This window comes from Mizuhopecten yessoensis, unplaced genomic scaffold, assembly GCF_002113885.1.
Source record: "Mizuhopecten yessoensis strain PY_sf001 unplaced genomic scaffold, ASM211388v2 scaffold10771, whole genome shotgun sequence".
Lineage (NCBI taxonomy): Eukaryota > Metazoa > Mollusca > Bivalvia > Pectinida > Pectinidae > Mizuhopecten > Mizuhopecten yessoensis.
This window is the reverse complement of record NW_018408713.1, coordinates 472386-492389: the sequence shown is the minus strand read 5'-3', so window position 1 is coordinate 492389 and position 20004 is coordinate 472386. Positions and strand designations below refer to the sequence as shown.

Here is a 20004-nt window from a genome sequence, read left to right as displayed (position 1 = left end):
CCAACCAAAGCAAACGTTTACAATAATTATACAGAGACGTATATACTACCAGAGACGTAAGTCGCTGATACTACATATGTCTCCGAATTATACTAGCAACAATTTCAGAAGTAATTACATTTTACGTTACAATACTGTTTGAAAATTTGAATCCTAAAAAAATATTTTGATAAGGACACGGACTAAGATAATTCCGTGATGAGAAGGACAATATTGTAAACACGTGTAATTAAGATTTTTTTGCAACTGGGACTCATGAACAGAGCTCGAGGTACATACACTGTATACTACCTATTTTTCTCATAAATTTAATGGAATATTTTCAAAAAAGTGGTTTTAGATATGAATTCTAGTTTGTGTGAAGTACTTAATCTGGACGGGTAGTACAAGCAATAATGGCTGTTTTTTACGACAATTTACAAAGATATATGTTGAATTACATAGTTAGTAATGAGATCAGTGGAGACTTTGGTACACTGAGATGGTCGGCACAGAAGATGAAACCACGGACTTCCGTGATGAAACTTATTGATAGATATATAGATTGTCATTTAAATTGGTTGAGTTGTTTTTTTATTACGGCATCAACTTGGAAAGCATACTTGGGTTTTCCTCCTTTTTGATTAAAAGACAATAGAAAGTCATAATTAACGGTACCAGCTCTGACAGCGCCCAGCCCTATCCGGGGCGCCCCAGTGTATACTGTCGTTTGGCCACTTCTGTTTCTAGTCTTAGTTAAAGACATTGTCAGATCAGTTTCTTGCAAACTCAAGCTCTTTGCTGATGATCGCTTACTCGATATAGAAATAAATTATGTACAGGACTGTCACAAACTTGATAATGATCTCAAATCTTTGTAAAACTGAGAGAGTAAATGACAGATGAATTTTCACGCTAAAACTACTCTATTATCAACATCTCTAAAAGAAAAAGAGTTACTCTCTACACGATCAAACACTGGACAATTAAGATTCTAGCATTTCGAGGGGTCACTTTCACTACAGATCTAAATTGGGATAAACACACAAGTCCATCACTAACACAGCCAACAAGACTCTATAGGATTTCTAAGAAGCAACCTGTCATCTTGAACTAGAAATGTTAAAGACCCTTATACATCAGACTAGGTCCTATCTAATGAAAATGTCCAGCGCAGGGCTGCCAGATATGTGTTTAATGAACACAGATCTAGAGAGCCTGGTTGTGTATGATCCAATATGATCGGTCGGATCACTTAACTTGGAGCCCCTATCTCAGAGAAGAACAAACACCAGACTCATGATGCTGTATAAAAGATCATAAACGGACATGTTGGTATCGATCCATCCTACTTTTTAACATCAAGTGATAGGAGAACACGAGGGGCCCACAGAAGCAACCAAATTCACACCAACAAAAATATATATAAATACGTCACTTGTGTGAACACTGTCAAGCCCCCCCCCCACCCCCCAAGTACATAAACCACGGAATTATCCTATTAGATGCTATCTAAGACCGTGCATAAACCAGCGACATATAACGTTAAAGTCAGTAGTATAATCATGGACTTAGATAGCAATCTAATTCCGTGGTATAATTTTATATTATGCGTCTCTGCATATTTTTTTTTCATTAGGTGATGATCTTATATATAATTATCGCTTCAGATTAATACAGTTACTGAAACCACGGACTTAGATAACAATCTTAAACATTATATGTTATGATGTTGAATTAGCCGCTTAAACACTTATGCTTTTTTTAAAGAGTAAATGCAGTGCAAATAGTAACTGAAAAAATAAACATTCCTTGTTAACTACCTGCAATCCGTAAAAATCGTAAGCGTCATCGATAGTTAGACAGTATTCCGGCTTTGAGTCCCAATCCAAGTTTGAAATTAGAATATTTATTCATATTCCGGTTGTAAGAAACGCATGTTGCGAAAATGGATGCAGATGATTTCGACGATGAAGTTGAGGAAAAACCAATTGGATTTCACGAAATGGGCTTAGATGACCGTATTCTAAAGGTATACATTACCATTGCTGTCTTATGAACTCCTTTTCTCGTCCTTAACCTAATTATAAATAGCCCCAAAGTTGAGCAGGTAGAGAATCATTCCTCGAGGAATTATCTTCTGAAGAGAATATCCCAGTTTACAGGGGGTTGACATATCTAGGTTTTAAAAAAACAATTTGAATTTAACACACATCTACTGCTTTGTACAGCTTTTCCTATTATTACAAATGTCGCCAAAAAAAGAGGGGCATGTGTCTTTCTGGAATTAACTTAGCTATGACAAAAAAACCCATTAAAATTCGTGTCAAGTTTTTGTAAACAATTGAAAAAAAAGTCATACCACCGCTTACCCTAATATTCTAGAAATATGGATTCACAAACCTGAGATTCAATTGATCCAGGGCAGCACAACAGTAATGTTATTCAGTGGTAGTAAGTGGTATGTTTTCATTTGCTCTGAAAGGTCTTGGATGTAGCCCAAGTTTCCTCTGGTCCTGACAACTCCTATAACATAAGGGGCCGCTGGTCAGCCTTTTTCCTCGGATATGATTTTGCCGACTGCGACACCCGTCAAAAGTTTCTCGCCGTGTAAAACCTCTGACATTGTTGGAGTAGTCCTGACACCAGACTTAGACATTTTGACAGATATATGTCTGGTGTGGGGCCAGAGCGCACTGCACAAGAATAATATATTCCGTTTCCAGTCCAGATCAGTATGGTTTGTTGATTAGTCACCCCATGACCTACAAAAATGGCGTTCACACATGTGGGAAATTTTGAACGATTGAAAATCGAGGTCTGTACTGATAGAATTTAGCAGCTGTTGGTAAAAAGAGCTGATTTGGATCAATAAGTAGTCCATTTATCGATAGATGTGAGGTATGTGTTGTGTCACAATAGATTTTTGTTGTCAGCACCTCATAACTCTCCAATACCAATCAATGTCGGAGAATTTCACATTTTCATATAGCAAGCAGTGTGCTCTGGCCGCACACCAGACATCTATATGTCAAAATGTCTAAGTCTGTTTTTAGGGCCAGAGGAAACTGGGGCTAGTCTTGGATGGTGAGGATTAGATTCTGCTCACATGATCTATTCTTCCTGGATGATCGATTGGTGTCTGTCAAGGCAACTTCAGCCTCCTTTCAATCCAATGTCAATTTGTCTTGGTTCGCAAGGCCTGAAAGAACATTGTCATCAGGACAATTGTAACTGCAAGTCACTGTGCATTGATCACAGCAAGGAAAAAATCAAGCTGATTTTACGACTTATAGAATCCTCCCTTTGATTTATTTTGTTGTCCAACCTGAGGCTCTGCCTCGGATTAGACAACCAAATAATCACCACTCAGATTGGAGATTTCTCTGCCACAACCTCAAGGTAGGGGATGGTTATTTTTCTCCCATTCATACTATTACAGTCACAGCTCACCTGACAGTATACGTAGCTTGTCATATTTGTTAACAAAAGCATATTTGGCATATTAATGTTTAACTTTTTATGATGTCACGATCACCATTTAATTTTCTGACGTCCCAATTTAGGGCGTGGTTTTCTGCACGAGGCTACCTCCTCTAGGGGGTGACAAGCTGATCTCTCTGAGCTGAAACGGAAGACTAATAGAATATTCCCCTTCCTTGAGGGTGTGACAGAGAAATCTCCAACCCCAGGGGTGATGTTTTTTGGTTGTCTAACCCGAGGCTCTGCCTTTCAAACACAATTTCAGGTTTATTATACAAATTTGAAGGTAAAACCTTACCACCCTGCCAGTGTATTAGTGAAGAATGTCTTGGCCATCTTTAGACTAGTAAGCAAATTAAATGAGTTCTATTTCAGTTGCTTTTTATTTGCAGTCTGTATCAGAGCTGGGCTGGCACAAGCCTACCCCTATACAGGAAAAAGCTATCCCTCTGGCATTGGAAGGGAAAGACATTTTGGCCAGGGCCAGGACTGGTTCAGGAAAAACAGCAGCATTCTGTATCCCAGTCATACAGAAAATACTGGCCGCAAAAACAGTAAGTACTAAAACTAGTCCAGTGGAAGGAGTGTTTCCAATCCGGAGTTTTCAACCGACCCCCAACCCCTCAAGTCATTTACATTTACTTCACTGAGGATTTGGAATCCTAGGTCATCTAAATAATGTTTTGGTTAACGAAAAATAAAAATCTGTATAATATTGATATTTAGTTTAAAATGATGGTGTTTAAGGGTAAACTAAAATTACCTGGTATATATGAATAGGCAACAAACGTACAGGTATACCAAGAGACATTTGTAAAATAGCGCACTTCTTCATGAGATACAGTGAAAAAAGTTACAATTATGGATGAAAGTATTGTAGAGGGATTTTTAATTATATAGTTTCATTCATTTCTACTGCTTGGCAGACAAAACTGATTATATGAGGCTCAAATTGTTGAATGAAAGTGGATAAACAATAATTAAATATATTCATATCAAGAAGTGTGCTAATTTTTAACATTTTATTGACTAAACATTTGGAGGGAAGAGTTTATTGGAGCTTTTGTTTTTATTATGGGGAAATTATATCAGTTTTATATGTCTTGATACCTGTACCGGTACTTTGAAATGTGTTGTAATCATTTATGTTATTTTCTTTTCTGCAATCAAACAGACCAGCAAAGAGCAGTGTGTAAAAGCTATAGTACTGACACCAAGTAAAGAGCTGTGTAATCAGGCCTTCAAAAATATCACGGTAAGTACATGTAAAAGGTATAGTAATGACACCAAGTAAACAGTATATCACGGGAAAGGACACGATGTAAAAGCTTTAGTACTGACACCGAGTAAAGAGTTGTGTATTCAGGCCTTCAAAAATATCACGGTAAGTACATGTAAAAGGTATAGTAATGACACCAAGTAAAGAGTATATCACGGGAAAGGACACGATGTAAAAGCTTTAGTACTGACACCGAGTAAAGAGTTGTGTATTCAGGCCTTCAAAAATATCACGGTAAGTACATGTAAAATCTATGGTACTGACACCGAGTAAAGAGCCGTGTATCCAGGCCTTCAAAAATATCGCGGTAAGTACATGTAAAGCTTTAGTACTGACACCAAGTAAAGAGTTGTGTATCCAGGCCTTCAAAAATATCACGGTAAGTACATGTAAAGCTTTAGTACTGACACCAAGTAAAGAGTTGTGTAATCAGGCCTTCAAAAATATCACGGTAAGTACATGTAAAATCTATGGTACTGACACCAAGTAAAGAGTTGTGTATCCAGGCATTCAAAAATATCACAGTAAGTACATGTAAAGCTTAGTACTGACACCAAGTAAAGAGCCGTGTAACCAGGACTTTAAAAATATCACAGTAAGTACATGTAAAATCTATAGTACTGACACAAGTAAAGAGTTGTGTATCCAGGCCTTCACAAATATCACAGTAAGTACATGTAAAAGGTATAGTCCTGACACCAAGTAAAGAGCCGTGTAACCAGGACTTTAAAAATATCACAGTAAGTACATGTAAAAGGTATAGTACTGACACTGGGTAAAGAGTTGTGTATCCAGGCCTTCACAAATATCACAGTAAGTACATGTAAAATCTATGGAACTGACACCAAGTAAAGAGTTGTGTGACCAAGCCTTCAAAAAATATCATGGTAAGTACATGTAAAGCTTTAGTCCTGACGCCAAGTAAAGAGTTGTGTATCCAGGCCTTCAACAAATATCACGGTAAGTACATGTAAATGCTTTAGTACTGACACAAGTAAAGAGCCGTGTAACCAGGCCTTCAAAAATATCACGGTAAGTACATATAAAATCTATGGTACTGACACCGAGTAAAGAGCCGTGTAACCAGGCCTTCAAAAAATATCATGGTAAGTACATGTAAAAGGTATAGTACTGACACTGGGTAAAGAGTTGTGTATCCAGGCCTTCACAAATATCACAGTAAGTACATGTAAAGCTTAGTACTGACACCAAGTAAAGAGCCGTGTAACCAGGACTTTAAAAATATCACAGTAAGTACATGTAAATGCTTTAGTACTGACACCAAGTAAAGAGCCGGGTATCCAGGCTTTCAAAAATATCACAGTAAGTACATGTAAAAGGTATAGTCCTGACACCAAGTAAAGAGCCGTGTATCCAGGCCTTCAAAAATATCATGGTAAGTACATGTAAAATCTATAGTACTGTCACCGAGTAAAGAGTTGTGTATCCAGGTATCACAGTAAGTACATGTAAAATCTATAGTACTGACACAAGTAAAGAGCTGTGTAATCATGCCTACAAAAATATCACGGTAAGTACATGTAAATGCTTTAGTACTGACACCAAGTAAAGAGTCGTGTAATCAGGCCTTCAAAAATATCACGGTAAGTACATATAAAATCTATGGTACTGACACCGAGTAAAGAGCCGTGTATCCAGGCCTTCCAAAATATCACGGTAAGTACATGTAAAAGGTATAGTACTGACACCGAGTAAAGAGTTGTGTGACCAGGCCTTCAAAAATATCATGGTAAGTACATGTAAAATCTATAGTACTGACACCAAGTAAAGAGCCGTGTAACCAGGACTTTAAAAATATCACAGTAAGTACATGTAAATGCTTTAGTACTGACACCAAGTAAAGAGCCGTGTAACCAGGACTTTAAAAATATCACAGTAAGTACATGTAAAAGGTATAGTACTGACACTGGGTAAAGAGTTGTGTATCCAGGCCTTCACAAATATCACAGTAAGTACATGTAAAATCTATAGTACTGTCACCGAGTAAAGAGTTGTGTATCCAGGTATCACAGTAAGTACATGTAAAATCTATGGAACTGACACCAAGTAAAGAGTTGTGTGACCAAGCCTTCAAAAAATATCATGGTAAGTACATGTAAATGCTTTAGTACTGACACAAGTAAAGAGCCGTGTAACCAGGCCTTCAAAAAATATCATGGTAAGTACATGTAAAATCTATAGTACTGTCACCGAGTAAAGAGTTGTGTATCCAGGCCTTCAAAAATATCACAGTAAGTACACGTAAAAGGTATAGTACTGACACTGAGTAAAGAGTTGTGTATCCAGGCCTTCACAAATATCACAGTAAGTACATGTAAAAGGTATAGTACTGACACTGGGTAAAGAGTTGTGTATCCAGGCCTTCACAAATATCACAGTAAGTACATGTAAAAGGTATAGTCCTGACACCAAGTAAAGAGCCGTGTAACCAGGACTTTAAAAATATCACAGTAAGTACATGTAAAATCTATAGTACTGACACCAAGTAAAGAGCCGTGTAACCAGGACTTTAAAAATATCACAGTAAGTACATGTAAAAGGTATAGTACTGACACAAGTAAAGAGCTGTGTATCCAGGCCTTCAAAAATAACACGGTAAGTACATGTAAAATCTATAGTACTGACACCAAGTAAAGAGCCGTGTATCCAGGCTTTCAAAAATATCACGGTAAGTACATGTTAAGCTTTAGTACTGACACCAAGTAAAGAGCCGTGTATCCAGGCCTTCAAAAATATCACAGTAAGTACATGTAAAGCTTAGTACTGACACCAAGTAAAGAGTCGTGTAATCAGGCCTTCAAAAATATCACGGTAAGTACATGTAAAAGGTATAGTACTGACACCAAGTAAAGAGCCGTGTATCCAGGCCTTCAAAAATATCATGGTAAGAACATGTAAAATCTATGGTACTGACACCAAGTAAAGAGCTGTGTATCCAGGCCTTCAAAAATATCACAGTAAGTACATGTAAATGCTTTAGTACTGACACCAAGTAAAGAGCCGTGTATCCAGGCTTTCAAAAATATCACAGTAAGTACATGTAAATGCTTTAGTACTGACACCAAGTAAAGAGACGTGTATCCAGGCCTTCAAAAATATCACAGTAAGTACATGTAAAGCTTAGTACTGACACCAAGTAAAGAGACGTGTATCCAGGCCTTCAAAAATATCATGGTAAGTACATGTAAAATCTATGGTACTGACACCGAGTAAAGAGCCGTGTATCCAGGCTTTCAAAAATATCACAGTAAGTACATGTAAAGCTTTAGTACTGACACCAAGTAAAGAGTTGTGTATCCAGGCCTTCAAAAATATCATGGTAAGTACATGTAAAGCTTTAGTCCTGACGCCAAGTAAAGAGTTGTGTATCCAGGCCTTCAAAAATATCACGGTAAGTACATGTAAAATCTATGGTACTGACACCAAGTAAAGAGCCATGTAACCAGGCCTTCAAAAATATCACGGTCAGTACATGTAAAAGGTATAGTACTGACACCAAGTAAAGAGCCGTGTTACCAGGCCTTCAAAAATATCACGGTGAGTACATGTAAAAGGTATAGTATTGACACCAAACATGTAACACAACACTTGTTTGTATTTTACTATTATCTGGTTATCTAAAGTTATCACATTAAAAATAACAAATTCTAGCCTATACTTATATTGTGAAGTATTTCAAAAAGTTCTTGCTGATCAATAAAAAAAACCCACAATTTTCAAAGCTGATATTTAGATTGTTTAGATGATGATCTTTTCATTATGAATTGTAATACCTTGTTAATACTTATACTTATAATATGTGTGTTCCACAGTCTTTAACTTCAAGTTGTTCCAGAGAAGTAAAATGTCTGGACATTTCCCCACAGATGCCCCTGGCTGCACAGAAGTAAGTTCTTGTTCATCTACTGCTAATCCTTTATTTAAAGGTCATAAATTTCAGCTAAGGTTGAAAAAAATTGAAAATATCTTTTTTTCAAAGAATACACTCTTTGACTTGAAAATGCTCATATATACACCTTTAGTTATATTAGTTGAAGTTATGTGTTAAGTTGTCATTATGCTTTAAATGAGGTATTGGGTAACTGGAGTCTGGGATTAATCAAATTTAGAATAGGAGAATCTCAATCCGAGGGGGTAGATTTTTAAGTTGCCAAACACAAGACTTTGCCGAGTGTTTGGCAACTGAAGAATCTTTCCCTGAGTGCTGAGATTTCCCATCTCACCTAAAGGGGGTGACTTATTCTTTTTCTCTTTAATACCCTGTTAACCCTGTCATATACATGTATATGACAGGATGTTGACTTTACAGACTCCATGCATTGTTGACGTGATGTCATTGTATTGTTGATATGACGTCATGCTTTGACTGGGGAATCCCCCATCTCAACCCTAGGGTGCGACAAAACAAGGATATCTTACACAGGGACAAGTGTGGATACCCCTGTCCAGGGTGAGAGACCCATCTATCCCGGTGAATTTAACTGTATTTTGGTTGTGACAGTGTTAGTTTTCATGGTTGCAATGAACTATACACATATATACATTTCACCTCACACACAGGCCCATGTTAGCTGAGAAGCCGGATATTTTAGTGGCAACACCGACACGCATCCTTGCACATATCCGTGCTGGAAACCTGTGTATCAAGGATTCTCTGGAGCTACTGATCATGGACGAGGCTGACCTTCTTTTTTCCTTTGGATATGAAAATGACATCAAGGGTATCTTGGGGTAAATATATGCAATAAGGCTTTCAGTAGAGTATGCTTTTAACTCCCCATAATGAGCTTTGACTCTTGGGCTTGAAAGGCTATAGGTGTTTGACATGTGATTTGACCAATTTCTGAAATTGCTAAATGTCAAGGATCACTGGAAAATCCAGATGGGACTATCTTGTAAAACCTGTTATGCATTGAGTTTACAGTCTTGGCAGAGGAAAGCAAAATAGAGATGAGAAACTGGTATACCTGGTGTGAAAAAGGAAACTTCATTGAAAAGATACAGCATTCACACAAAGTTTTCAAGAAAGTTGTTGATTTTCAAAAGTAGAGGGTTGAATGTTGACAGATTATAGTACATGTATCAAAAAATGTTAATATCCGTCTCAAGATCATGAAAGGAGGGCTGTTTTTGCCAGTATCTGGCTTTTAACAAGTACACTGATGTACAATTGTGGCCCATTGTTGAAGTCAGTATATGGTTTTATCAACCTCAGAAAATGTATAAAACCTGAAGATATAATGCTTCCTTGGTTCAAAAGAGTCAGATTACAAGGTCACATTATAGTTTTTTGGAGTAGACTTTCCATAACAAATCAAAATAAAGTGGGAACTGTTGGGAGATACTTAAAAATGATCTGCAATGATAGCAAATTAAAAGTGCTACTAGATACTTCACATTCATGATAATGATAATAACTGTAATATAGGGTTTTAAATTTTCACCTGATAACATGTTTAATACAAGTTAAGTGAAGCTTTTTTCAAGTTAAAATATTACCCGCTCTCAATTTCTTGTGGGAGCCATTTTTCTTGTCTTGTCGTAAAGCATATAATGTTTGAAACAACTTTAGAGCTTCTAGATATTTTACCTTGGGTATATATGACGCTGTTCAGGTGTACATATTTCTTGAAGAAGAGTTTAATTTTAACAAAATTTTATTAACTCTCTTTAAAACATAAATTTTCAACACCTCGTTTTTGAAAAGAAAAATCAGTTTTGACCCATGTTCTTAACGTTATGCTATGAAATGTATATAAAACAGTCTTGTTAATGTTAATCTATCATTGCAGACACCTGCCAAAAATATACCAAGCTTTTCTGATGTCAGCCACTCTCAACGACAGTGTCAAGGCCCTCAAGAAAATGGTACTCCACAACGCGGTAGGTGTCATTATTGTCTTCCTCACCTACGCTACTTCTGTTTACTGCTTAAACCATTATTCAGTTAAACAAGGAAAATGTATGAATTTGGTATACTTGAATGCAAATAAATTTGAAAGACAATTGCTTAAACAAGTAATCTTATTTAAATTTACAAGAATTTAATCTGCATGTGCAGTACACAAAAAAACAATGAAGGAAAAGCCATTGTGGATTAATGAAAACATATTAAAAAAAAGTTGTGAACTGAAATCTGAATAAATGTTTAATATTTTGTAATATTTTGTCTGTTTGATAGGTGATACTTAAATTGGAGGAATCCCAGTTACCAGAGGCCGCACAGCTGACTCAATACCAAATCAAGTAAGTGATTGTCAGACTTATACTCTTGTAACCCGAGGACAAAGTAAACTTGTATTCAGTGACGTAATAGTTTAAAGCTGTAGTGTATAAGTCTAAAATCTTTCCTGTGCAAGTTTTTTTGCAGCTGGTTTGAAGCTGTGCATTCCTGTTTCTTCCCTGCTTTCAGCAGACGTAATGTTCCTTACTCTAATATTGTTGAAACAGAATCAAACCTGCTCATGCGACCACCTTTAATAAGGGACCACCTGTTTTAAGAGGCAGGTATTAAGAGACCCCTTTTTTATGACCATTTTTGGTTTCCCCATGGATGGTCTCTCAATATGGGTTTGACTGTACATGCCTTAACTCATTCACCCCTGAAAACACATTTGAACTCTTCCAATTTAAAGGTTAGAATAGTACATTATGAAATTTCAGGGATGAATGAGTTATATATGCACTTTTTAAACTATTGGTACTTAAAATTTATATCACAATTTCTAGTATTGTAACAATGACGACGTGGATAATATTTGCAACCTGTTCCGTAGACATGTGTACTCTGTAATAGGGTGAGAACATTTGTTACATCCACGATCAGGAATCAGAACTAGAATATCTTAATTTTAGGTGGATGCTCTACCAACTGAGCATTTAAACACTGGTGATCAACCCAGTTGAGATCTGCTTCACTTTCCTCTCCTTTTATCAAAGTCTTTCCCTACAGAACACAAGTTAACTTATAACCCAGGTTCGATTTACCGAATTGTATGTGCTTGCAAAAGGGTTGGTCACAGGCACCAATTTATACGGGGCGAACAAATTCAACAGGCCAGATTTAGACCAATTTGTACCCCACAATTTCTTAACTGTAAGCAGATGCCAGATCAACTGAGGTCTCTGGTCTTGAAGGTTTGACTGTGTCAAGATCGGCTACAATTAAACATGTTTGTGATTTTGTTATTTAAATTTAATTCATCTCCCTATAAGGCATATGTTCAGCAAACAACCATTTCCAATAAATATGATTTTTGTTTTAGATGTGAGGAAGAGGATAAATTTGCTCTGATCTACGTACTTCTGAAGCTGAAGCTTGTTCAAGGAAAAACAATCCTGTTTGTGAATTCAGTAAACAAATGTTACAAGTAAGCTGAAATTTCAAAAATCAATAACTTAAAAAAAGTAAATGCTATATGTTAGCATGTTAGATTTCTCAGTTTTTGAGACTCCACATATTGAAATTTCTGTTATGTTTTCTCCCGACAGATCCTTTTTACAGTTCTAATACAACAGGTGATAAAAATGTTTTTTTATCAGAAAATTGCTGAGTTAGAAAATGTAGATAAACTATTTGTCGTGTAATCTAAACAAGCTTGCTACACTTCTAACTTTTACGGAATGACTTTCATGAAAATAAGAAATATTAAATCTTTAACATCTCCTCAATCATGTAATAACACTTAACAGAAAGTATCATATGAAGGCTATGTCCATCTTTCTATTATCATTCTCTTGGAAAGAAATTAATATTAATGTTTCGATTTTTTCTTTTCAGATTAAAGTTATTTTTAGAACAGTTTGGTATTTCTGCCTGTGTGTTAAATTCAGAGCTTCCAGTCAACTCAAGGTAATTAAGACATAAATCTTTTTCATCAATTTCAGTAGAATTTTCGTCACTGTAGAGCACCACGTATTGAGAACAATTAGTGTCTTATACATTTGTTTCCTCTTAATAAATGTATTAGATATAGCAGACTCGCACAGATACAGTATTTGTAGTTATCACTTCATGCTGGTATATAATCTGACATCAAGGTTGATTGGGTATTTACGTCTGTGCTTAATTGTTATAATGTACAAAACTGGGATTTATACATCCATCAACTGTAAGTAGCAACAAAACAGTATCCAGTTACGACAATTGTGTTTCAGTTAACACATATCAAAAAGGATTTGGCTTATTAAGGAAAATAGTATCCAATTACGATAATGAGCAGTTTTTAAGTACTCACATGAAAAAAAATTGTATGATGCACTTATAAATAACTCCAGATGTTCATACGTCCAATTCTTGAATCTTTGGCCTCTTATTATTGTGTAGAAATGTAATCAGTTTATACCCATGGCAGCAGGGCCTCTTTATCATTACGTGTTGAACTCTGACCTGTGTTGTGATCAGGGTATACATGCCCACTGAACCTCTTGATTACTGGTTTGTATTGTGACCATACATGTCCACTGGGCCTCTTGTCATTTTGTGTTGAACTGTGCCAGTCTATTATCCAGTGTATACATGCCTGCTGGGCCTCTTTATTAGAGACTTACTGTGTGTTTTACTGATGTCGTTTGATGATCTACTGTAGGTGTCATGTGGTTACCCAATTTAATGACAACCTGTATGACTACATCATCGCCTCAGATGAGACACTCCTCGCTGAACCAGACCCTGGGAAACAAAAAAAGTAAGTACAGGTGCAGTGCAGTCATTCTGATGTTTTATATACATGTATTAACCATAATTTCTTTTTTTGAATTATTAGTATAATAAATTTGCAATGCAGTTTAATAAGGCCTTTACCTGTAAACAGCGGATGTGTTTATTTTGTGTAATAATACTGATTAAGATCTTACAACAGACACAGAAATGATAACATGAGAATAGAACAGAGGGAAATATGGGAACACATTCATTTCACAATGTTTTTCTTGTTTTGGACAAAGTAATAGGTATGTCATCTTACATGATTTGTGGATACATCTGAAATAAAGAATTGAGAAGCTTGTTTTGTAAAACTTATGCATTTAGAATTTCGAAGTTGTTTAGCATATACTCTATATTGGGAGCTGTTCCATAATTTACTGTAGGGGTGTGAGGCACTTTTTCAGACACTCCACCACCCAAAAATTTCTTAAAATCTTTTCTTTAAAAGTGAATTGATATGAGGAACGGTAGGCAGATATGGTTTTAACCACCTCATTATATATTTATACAGGTGCCTCCCACCTCCCCCATATGATTAACTATGTAACAGTCCTAATAAATGCAAAATAGAATTCTTTATTGAATAAACCTGCATTGTATTTTCCTTTTAGGGTATTTAAGAAGGATCGTGAGTATGGTGTGTCTAGAGGAATCGATTTCCAGAATGTGTCCAACGTGGTTAACTTCGACTTCCCTGAAACTGTTGATGCATACATCCACCGAGTGGGAAGAACTGCTAGGGGAGACAACCAGGGCACAGCATTGTCATTCGTCAGCTTGAAAGAAATGCCACTGTTGGAGGTAGTGGAAAGTTCACTGTCAGAAGCTTCAGGTATACAAATTTACTCATAATTTGAAGCTAGTAAATCGTTGGATTTCTGTGAATATGGCATACTTTTCATGTTTACGCCCCCGCCTTGTGGGGAAAGGGGGCATACAGTGTTACCTATGTCCATTCCATCCATTCATGATTCATTGTTGTGGTTTAACCAATTTCTTCATAACAGATTTTCATCAAAGTTTATAAAAGGTTAAGTTTGAGAGTACATCTGATGATTTTGTATATCTGGGTCCCAGGGTCAATGTAAGGGTCACTTGCTATTATTTATAGGTCCACCATAGGGCCAAGAGGGCATTCATGTCCTATTAACATATTCTAGTTAACGGGTTTAGATTTACAGACTGTGAAACTTGTCTGACCAAATGATTGGGATGATTCTCACAGGTTTCTGGATATACAAGGAACTGTCTTACACAGGTTTTTAGATTCTGGCTTATACAGGTTTTCAGATAAAGTAATTTTGGTTTCGGGTTACATTGGTTAGCCTGTGCCTGGTAATGCCACTTAAACACGTTTACATCATTGTATGTTAATCAAATATTAATTAAGCAAGCTAGCCATACCATCAGATTGTTGGTGTGAAAATGAAGCATTAACCCTTTCACCCCTAGGTAACTTTAGTAGGCTCTAACATACATTTATATGGGTGAGTTCATTATGGTCTACAGTGGTAAAAAGATTAATGAAATGTCTAATTTGATATTTTTCAGCAAGTGGAGAAACAGTATTCAAACCCTACAGCTTCAAGATGGAGGAAGTGGAAGGCTTCAGGTATCGAGCTAAGGTAATTTAACATTTAAACACGACTTCTTTAGATTATTTGTCTGTGATCATCAGCATAACAATAACTAAGAAATTAGTGTAGAAAGTTCATCAATACGTGTTCCAATTTCAAAATCCTTAACTATTTTTTACGTATAGTGGTATATTCTGTATTCTTCCACACTGAAGCTTGTACATATACAGTGTATATCTAAATGGTCCAACAGTAACCACAGTAAGGCAAATCAAATGTGTATGTTTTTGGTAACGTGACAAAAAATATGAAAGGTTGGTCTGAATATATTTTTATGATATTTTATTTTGTTACATTGTATTATTGTTTTTTAAAGGGCTTATTTAAGAAATTACAAAAAAATCACCATATGTATGTTTACGTCTTTTAAATAATAATATGGGATTTAAATTTGCTTGCGATACCTGCCTATTATGTAGAGAGGGTGTTTATATATGTAGTTGCCTTGTTTGTTTGTCCATCAATTTGTTTGCGTCCGGTGGACAAATTATCCCAACACTGGATGGAGTGCGTTGAAATTGTTAAGAGTCGGAGGTAAAATATAAGGTCTGTATGTGTACTTGAAACATACAATTTTGTTGTTGTTGCCTAAACTGGCCAAAATGGCCACTGGCTCAATGTCAGAAAGAGACTTTTGTTTAGACATCGACTTGTTGGTGTAGTGATAATGAGGCGTCATGGGGCAATTAGTTCTGTGTGAAAAAGAAAAGCCTAACTTAAATAGGTTGATGACCTAGGTCTTTTAATCTTATTGGTACTGAAAAAGAGATGAATGTACATTCAATTATATTTCCATGTTGTAAAATAGATTTGTATATGCATGTAATAGCAGAATAAATAACTCAGTATTAACCTGCAATAAGAATAAACTTGGTCCAGAGTGTAATACATGTGTATGTGATTATTTCTTTAATAAGATTAAGACTAATAATGTTTGAGTTTTGATGTTTATTGATTTCCAAATTTCTCTGTTTCTGACTTGAACAATATCAGATTTAAATCATTCATGGACAAAACGGAATTAATAATATCTGTGTTTAAGAGATATCTATATTTTCGTTAATAATTAGAGTCAAAATTGATTTGCTAAAAAGATGACAAAATAGTAAGATGTACAATCAAAGCCATTAGTTAATTTGTCTTAATTTCTTAAGTGAAACAAGAACAATTACATCTTTATTTATGAAAAAAATCCGGGGAAATTACCTGTGTAATAATAACTGTATGTATTTTGTAAAATCTCAGGATGCCATGAGAGCTGTAACAAAGACAGCCATCAAAGAGGCCAGACTGAAGGAGATAAAACAGGAGGTGCTGGCGTCTCAGAAACTCAAGGTAACATTCTTGTTGATGTTGTTGCCACAAACTCCAATTTGTTTTTGTGCTAATCTAGTTCCAACCAATTCAAGTAGTAAGGGATTAGTGTAATTTTTGTCTTCCATAAAGTTATTGTTATGAGTAGTTACTATACCTTATGTTAATTTTACAACTTGTTTTTTTTCCAGTCCCATTTTCAGGATAACCCAAGGGATCTACAGATTCTGCGGCATGACAAATTCTTACACACTGTCAAAAATCAGACACACATGAGGAATGTCCCAGATTATCTTGGTAAGAGTTTTCAAAAACTATTGTACTGAACAGTGAAATATATTTGTCAAAACACCAGGCATCAAAATATCAAAGAAATCTTTCATTAGAGGTGACAAAGGGATATTAAAAATGTCACAGCTAGTTATAGAATACACTAAACTTGTTTATAATTTATATTCATTCGTATGAATGTCTTTTCCTTGTTAGCATTCATCTTCAGTTGCCCTTAATGTAATGTATGAGGATAGCGAGCATGGAAATCCAATGAAAGCTTAATAATGAATGTCTGTTATTGTGTTTCCAGTTCCTCCAACTCTGAAGAAAATAGGTCACCATGGCGGGCAAGATTCAAGGAAAAGGTCAAGGTCGTCAGACTACACTGGACCGTCTCGAGGACAGCTTAAGTACAGGGTAAGTCCCCTCCCACCTACAGATGTGGTCAGCATTGCCTTTTACAACAATGCTATATCCTCCTTCGTCAGTGGCACATTAGCTGTTACTAGGAGTAGCGTAGCAACCTTTGAGGGTGAAAATGTGATACTCTAAATTGCTTAGGAGGTTGTTGATTAAAGAAATTACTCTGATTGGCTTAGGAAATGACTTAATATAAGCATCCACTGTAAAAGGCTTAGGGTAACTTACCCTGACCGAAGAAGTTCGTTTTTAACCGAGTATCTCTGACTGATTGGTTTAAGGAAGTTAATAGGTTAAAATAGTTACTTTGTGTGTCAGTTTGATAGTTAAATAATCATAAATCACTGATTGGCTTAGGATGTGTTGGTTTAAATGGATTTGGATTTTGATTGGCTCAAAAGTTTTGTGGATTTTTAGTTTCTAAAGATGAAACCATTGGGATTGTATCATATTATTGTGGCAGTTGTAATTTCTTAAGAGGTCAGTGTGTTTTTAGGTCACCTGAGCTTTAGCTCGAGTGACCTATTGCTATCCTTTTTTCGTCCGTCGTCGTCCGTCGTCCGTCGTCTGTTAACATTTTACATTTCAAACTTAAAGTCAAGTTCTGCTGGACCGATTGAACTGAAAGTTGGTAGGAATGATCGCCTCATGGTCCTGACAAAGTGTTGTTATTTTTTGGGTCAATCAGAAATACAATTTGGCTGCCATGGCCGCTATTTTGCTACTAAGTTCTAATAGGCCGATCTCACTTAAAATTGGTATAGGAATGATCAGCTCATGGTCCTGACAAAGTTAAGTTATCATTATACTATTTTTTACTCAAATTGGTACATATTTCAACAACAAAAATAAATACTGTAGGACTCAGGTGACCGTTAAGGCCCATGGGCTTCTTGTTTTTAAACTTCTCAGGCATATCAGGACTGGACAGTGTGTCGGATATCAGTCTCATATCTGTACCAAAAAAAACAAGGTGATATAGCAAGCTACTGAATGTTAAATCATTCCTACCCTCCTCCAGACATAGACTTCTGAACTCCTGAACATATTCTGATGATTCGACAATATAATACAATGCTTTTTCTGATTGGCTAAGGTAATTTGCAGGAACAGAAAAAATATTCTTATCAACACTGGAACTTTTTGTCAGAGGAAACAATGACTCTGATTGGCTATACGAGATTTTAAGAATTCCCCCTTTTTTCTCACTTGACTATATACAGTAGTTGTGATAAATCTATTCTGAAAAGAAAAGCATACCTTTCAGATAACTTTCACATCGTTTTCAAAAAAATTATAAACCCTAGTGTGTGCTGAGTGTAAAATTACAATATGCCAGATATTATCATATCATTGTCCAGACCATGATTTGGACTCTGTCCTTCTAATCATTTTATGTACCGTCACTCTAATCAATCAAGCTACCTGTATCAACAATAGAACCCCGGCCCATTTTCTCTATAGTTATATCTAAAATGAGATTATATGGAGGTCACAGTATGTTTGCAAAAGAACTACAATGGAATTCGCTGGTGTTTTCCATGCAGTGGAACTTGTTAAGTATTATCCTCCACTCAACGAGTTGGCGGGGGATATCGAAATGGGGTCCGTCCGTCCGTACTCTACTGAATACATATTACAGATGCTGATTTTGACCTATATTTTACGCTTCATTGACTTGGTTAAGAAGAATTGCCCTTATCTTCATGTAAGGCTTAGAAAAATTGCTCACATCCATATCTTGCCTACATCAAGTGCTATGTTAATTATCCTTGCATCAGTTGTGTATCTAGGGTTGCTCTACTGAATGTATATTGCGGATGCTGATTTTGACCTATATTTTGACCCTTCATGTTTTTAATGACTTTTGCACTGCAAGTGAGGGATACTGATGACAGCGTCTTCTTGTTTTACTAGGAACATGTTTGTAGAGCGGATATTCTGATTGGCTAAGAAAGCTAAGGTTTTGACTAAAACAGTAGCACTGATTGGCTATTAAAGGAAGGCTTGTTGATAATTCTATCTATGATTGGCTGTAGAAACTTATGGGTAGAATTTTGCTTTTTAACTGATGTACTCCAAGCAGTCGTCCACGTTCTTTTTAGGAGCAGTCATTTTCATTGGCAGCAAGGGAAAGTTTGCTAAAGAAAATCATAGACACGTTTTTGTAACCCATCCTGTTTCAATTTAATTGTAAAGCAAATTTTTACAAACATTCAATAGTTTCACCATTGAAGTAGAAGGTTTTTATAGACAATATGGAATTGTAACAGTCTTACTTACAAAGAAAACATCCTAAGTATACGTTAATATATGAACAATTTTATTTCTAAGATTGAGAAATTAATACATACAAACATACTTTAACTGTGTAATGAAATGGTTAGAATATTGAAATAAAATTGATTTACACCTATAAATAGTAAAAATGCTGATTTTATTGTATGCTTTCTTCCAGAAAAAACAGGAAGATCCACTGAAAAGCTTTGCCTTTGCTGGCTTAAGTGGGAAAAAGAAGAAAAAGAAATGATGTTATTTACAGACTGTTATTTTATGTGAAAAAAAATGTTAATTAAAAAAAAATACCACAACCAAATTTTGTTGTAGAAGTTTTATATGAAAGGTGATGAAATGCTAGTTGCCACAAAAGATTGTGTCCAAGAATATATGCTGGTAATGTGTGTTCAAATTAAAAAAAAATAGTTTTTCGAAATGACAATGTTCTAGATAAGTCCAAAATACCACAATTGTTTAATTGATTGAAACCTGCCTTAAGAAGCACAGGATTTAAAAGGACATAACGTAATATGTACATGAATTAATGGCAACAAAAAAACAATTTCTCCCTATCTAACCATAACCTTTAGCTAACCAACAGTGAATACACTGTC

General features: G+C 35.8%; 1 protein-coding gene across 1 annotated transcript; it reads left to right on the top strand.

Annotated features, from left to right (window-relative positions):
* The first annotated feature begins 1892 nt into the window (after nucleotides 1-1892).
* LOC110462363 (probable ATP-dependent RNA helicase DDX56) lies at nucleotides 1893-19731 on the top strand. Its single transcript, XM_021516296.1, has 16 exons — nucleotides 1893-2011; nucleotides 3855-4016; nucleotides 4637-4717; nucleotides 8575-8648; nucleotides 9323-9493; nucleotides 10555-10645; nucleotides 10944-11008; nucleotides 12028-12132; nucleotides 12543-12614; nucleotides 13351-13449; nucleotides 14081-14301; nucleotides 15021-15094; nucleotides 16352-16441; nucleotides 16612-16717; nucleotides 17004-17110; nucleotides 19572-19731. The coding sequence occupies exons 1-16, from the start codon at nucleotides 1928-1930 to the stop codon at nucleotides 19641-19643; spliced, it is 1674 nt and encodes a 557-aa protein (XP_021371971.1). The 5' UTR covers nucleotides 1893-1927; the 3' UTR covers nucleotides 19644-19731.
* The last annotated feature ends 273 nt before the right edge of the window (nucleotides 19732-20004 follow it).

Coding starts and splice junctions, on each gene's coding strand:
- LOC110462363 (XM_021516296.1), top strand. CDS start 1,928: ATGGATGCAGATGATTTCGACGATGAAGTTGAGGAAAAACCAATTGGA. Junction 4,017..4,636: donor AAATACTGGCCGCAAAAACA/GTAAGTACTAAA, acceptor GCAATCAAACAG/ACCAGCAAAGAGCAGTGTGT. Junction 16,718..17,003: donor GAATGTCCCAGATTATCTTG/GTAAGAGTTTTC, acceptor TTGTGTTTCCAG/TTCCTCCAACTCTGAAGAAA.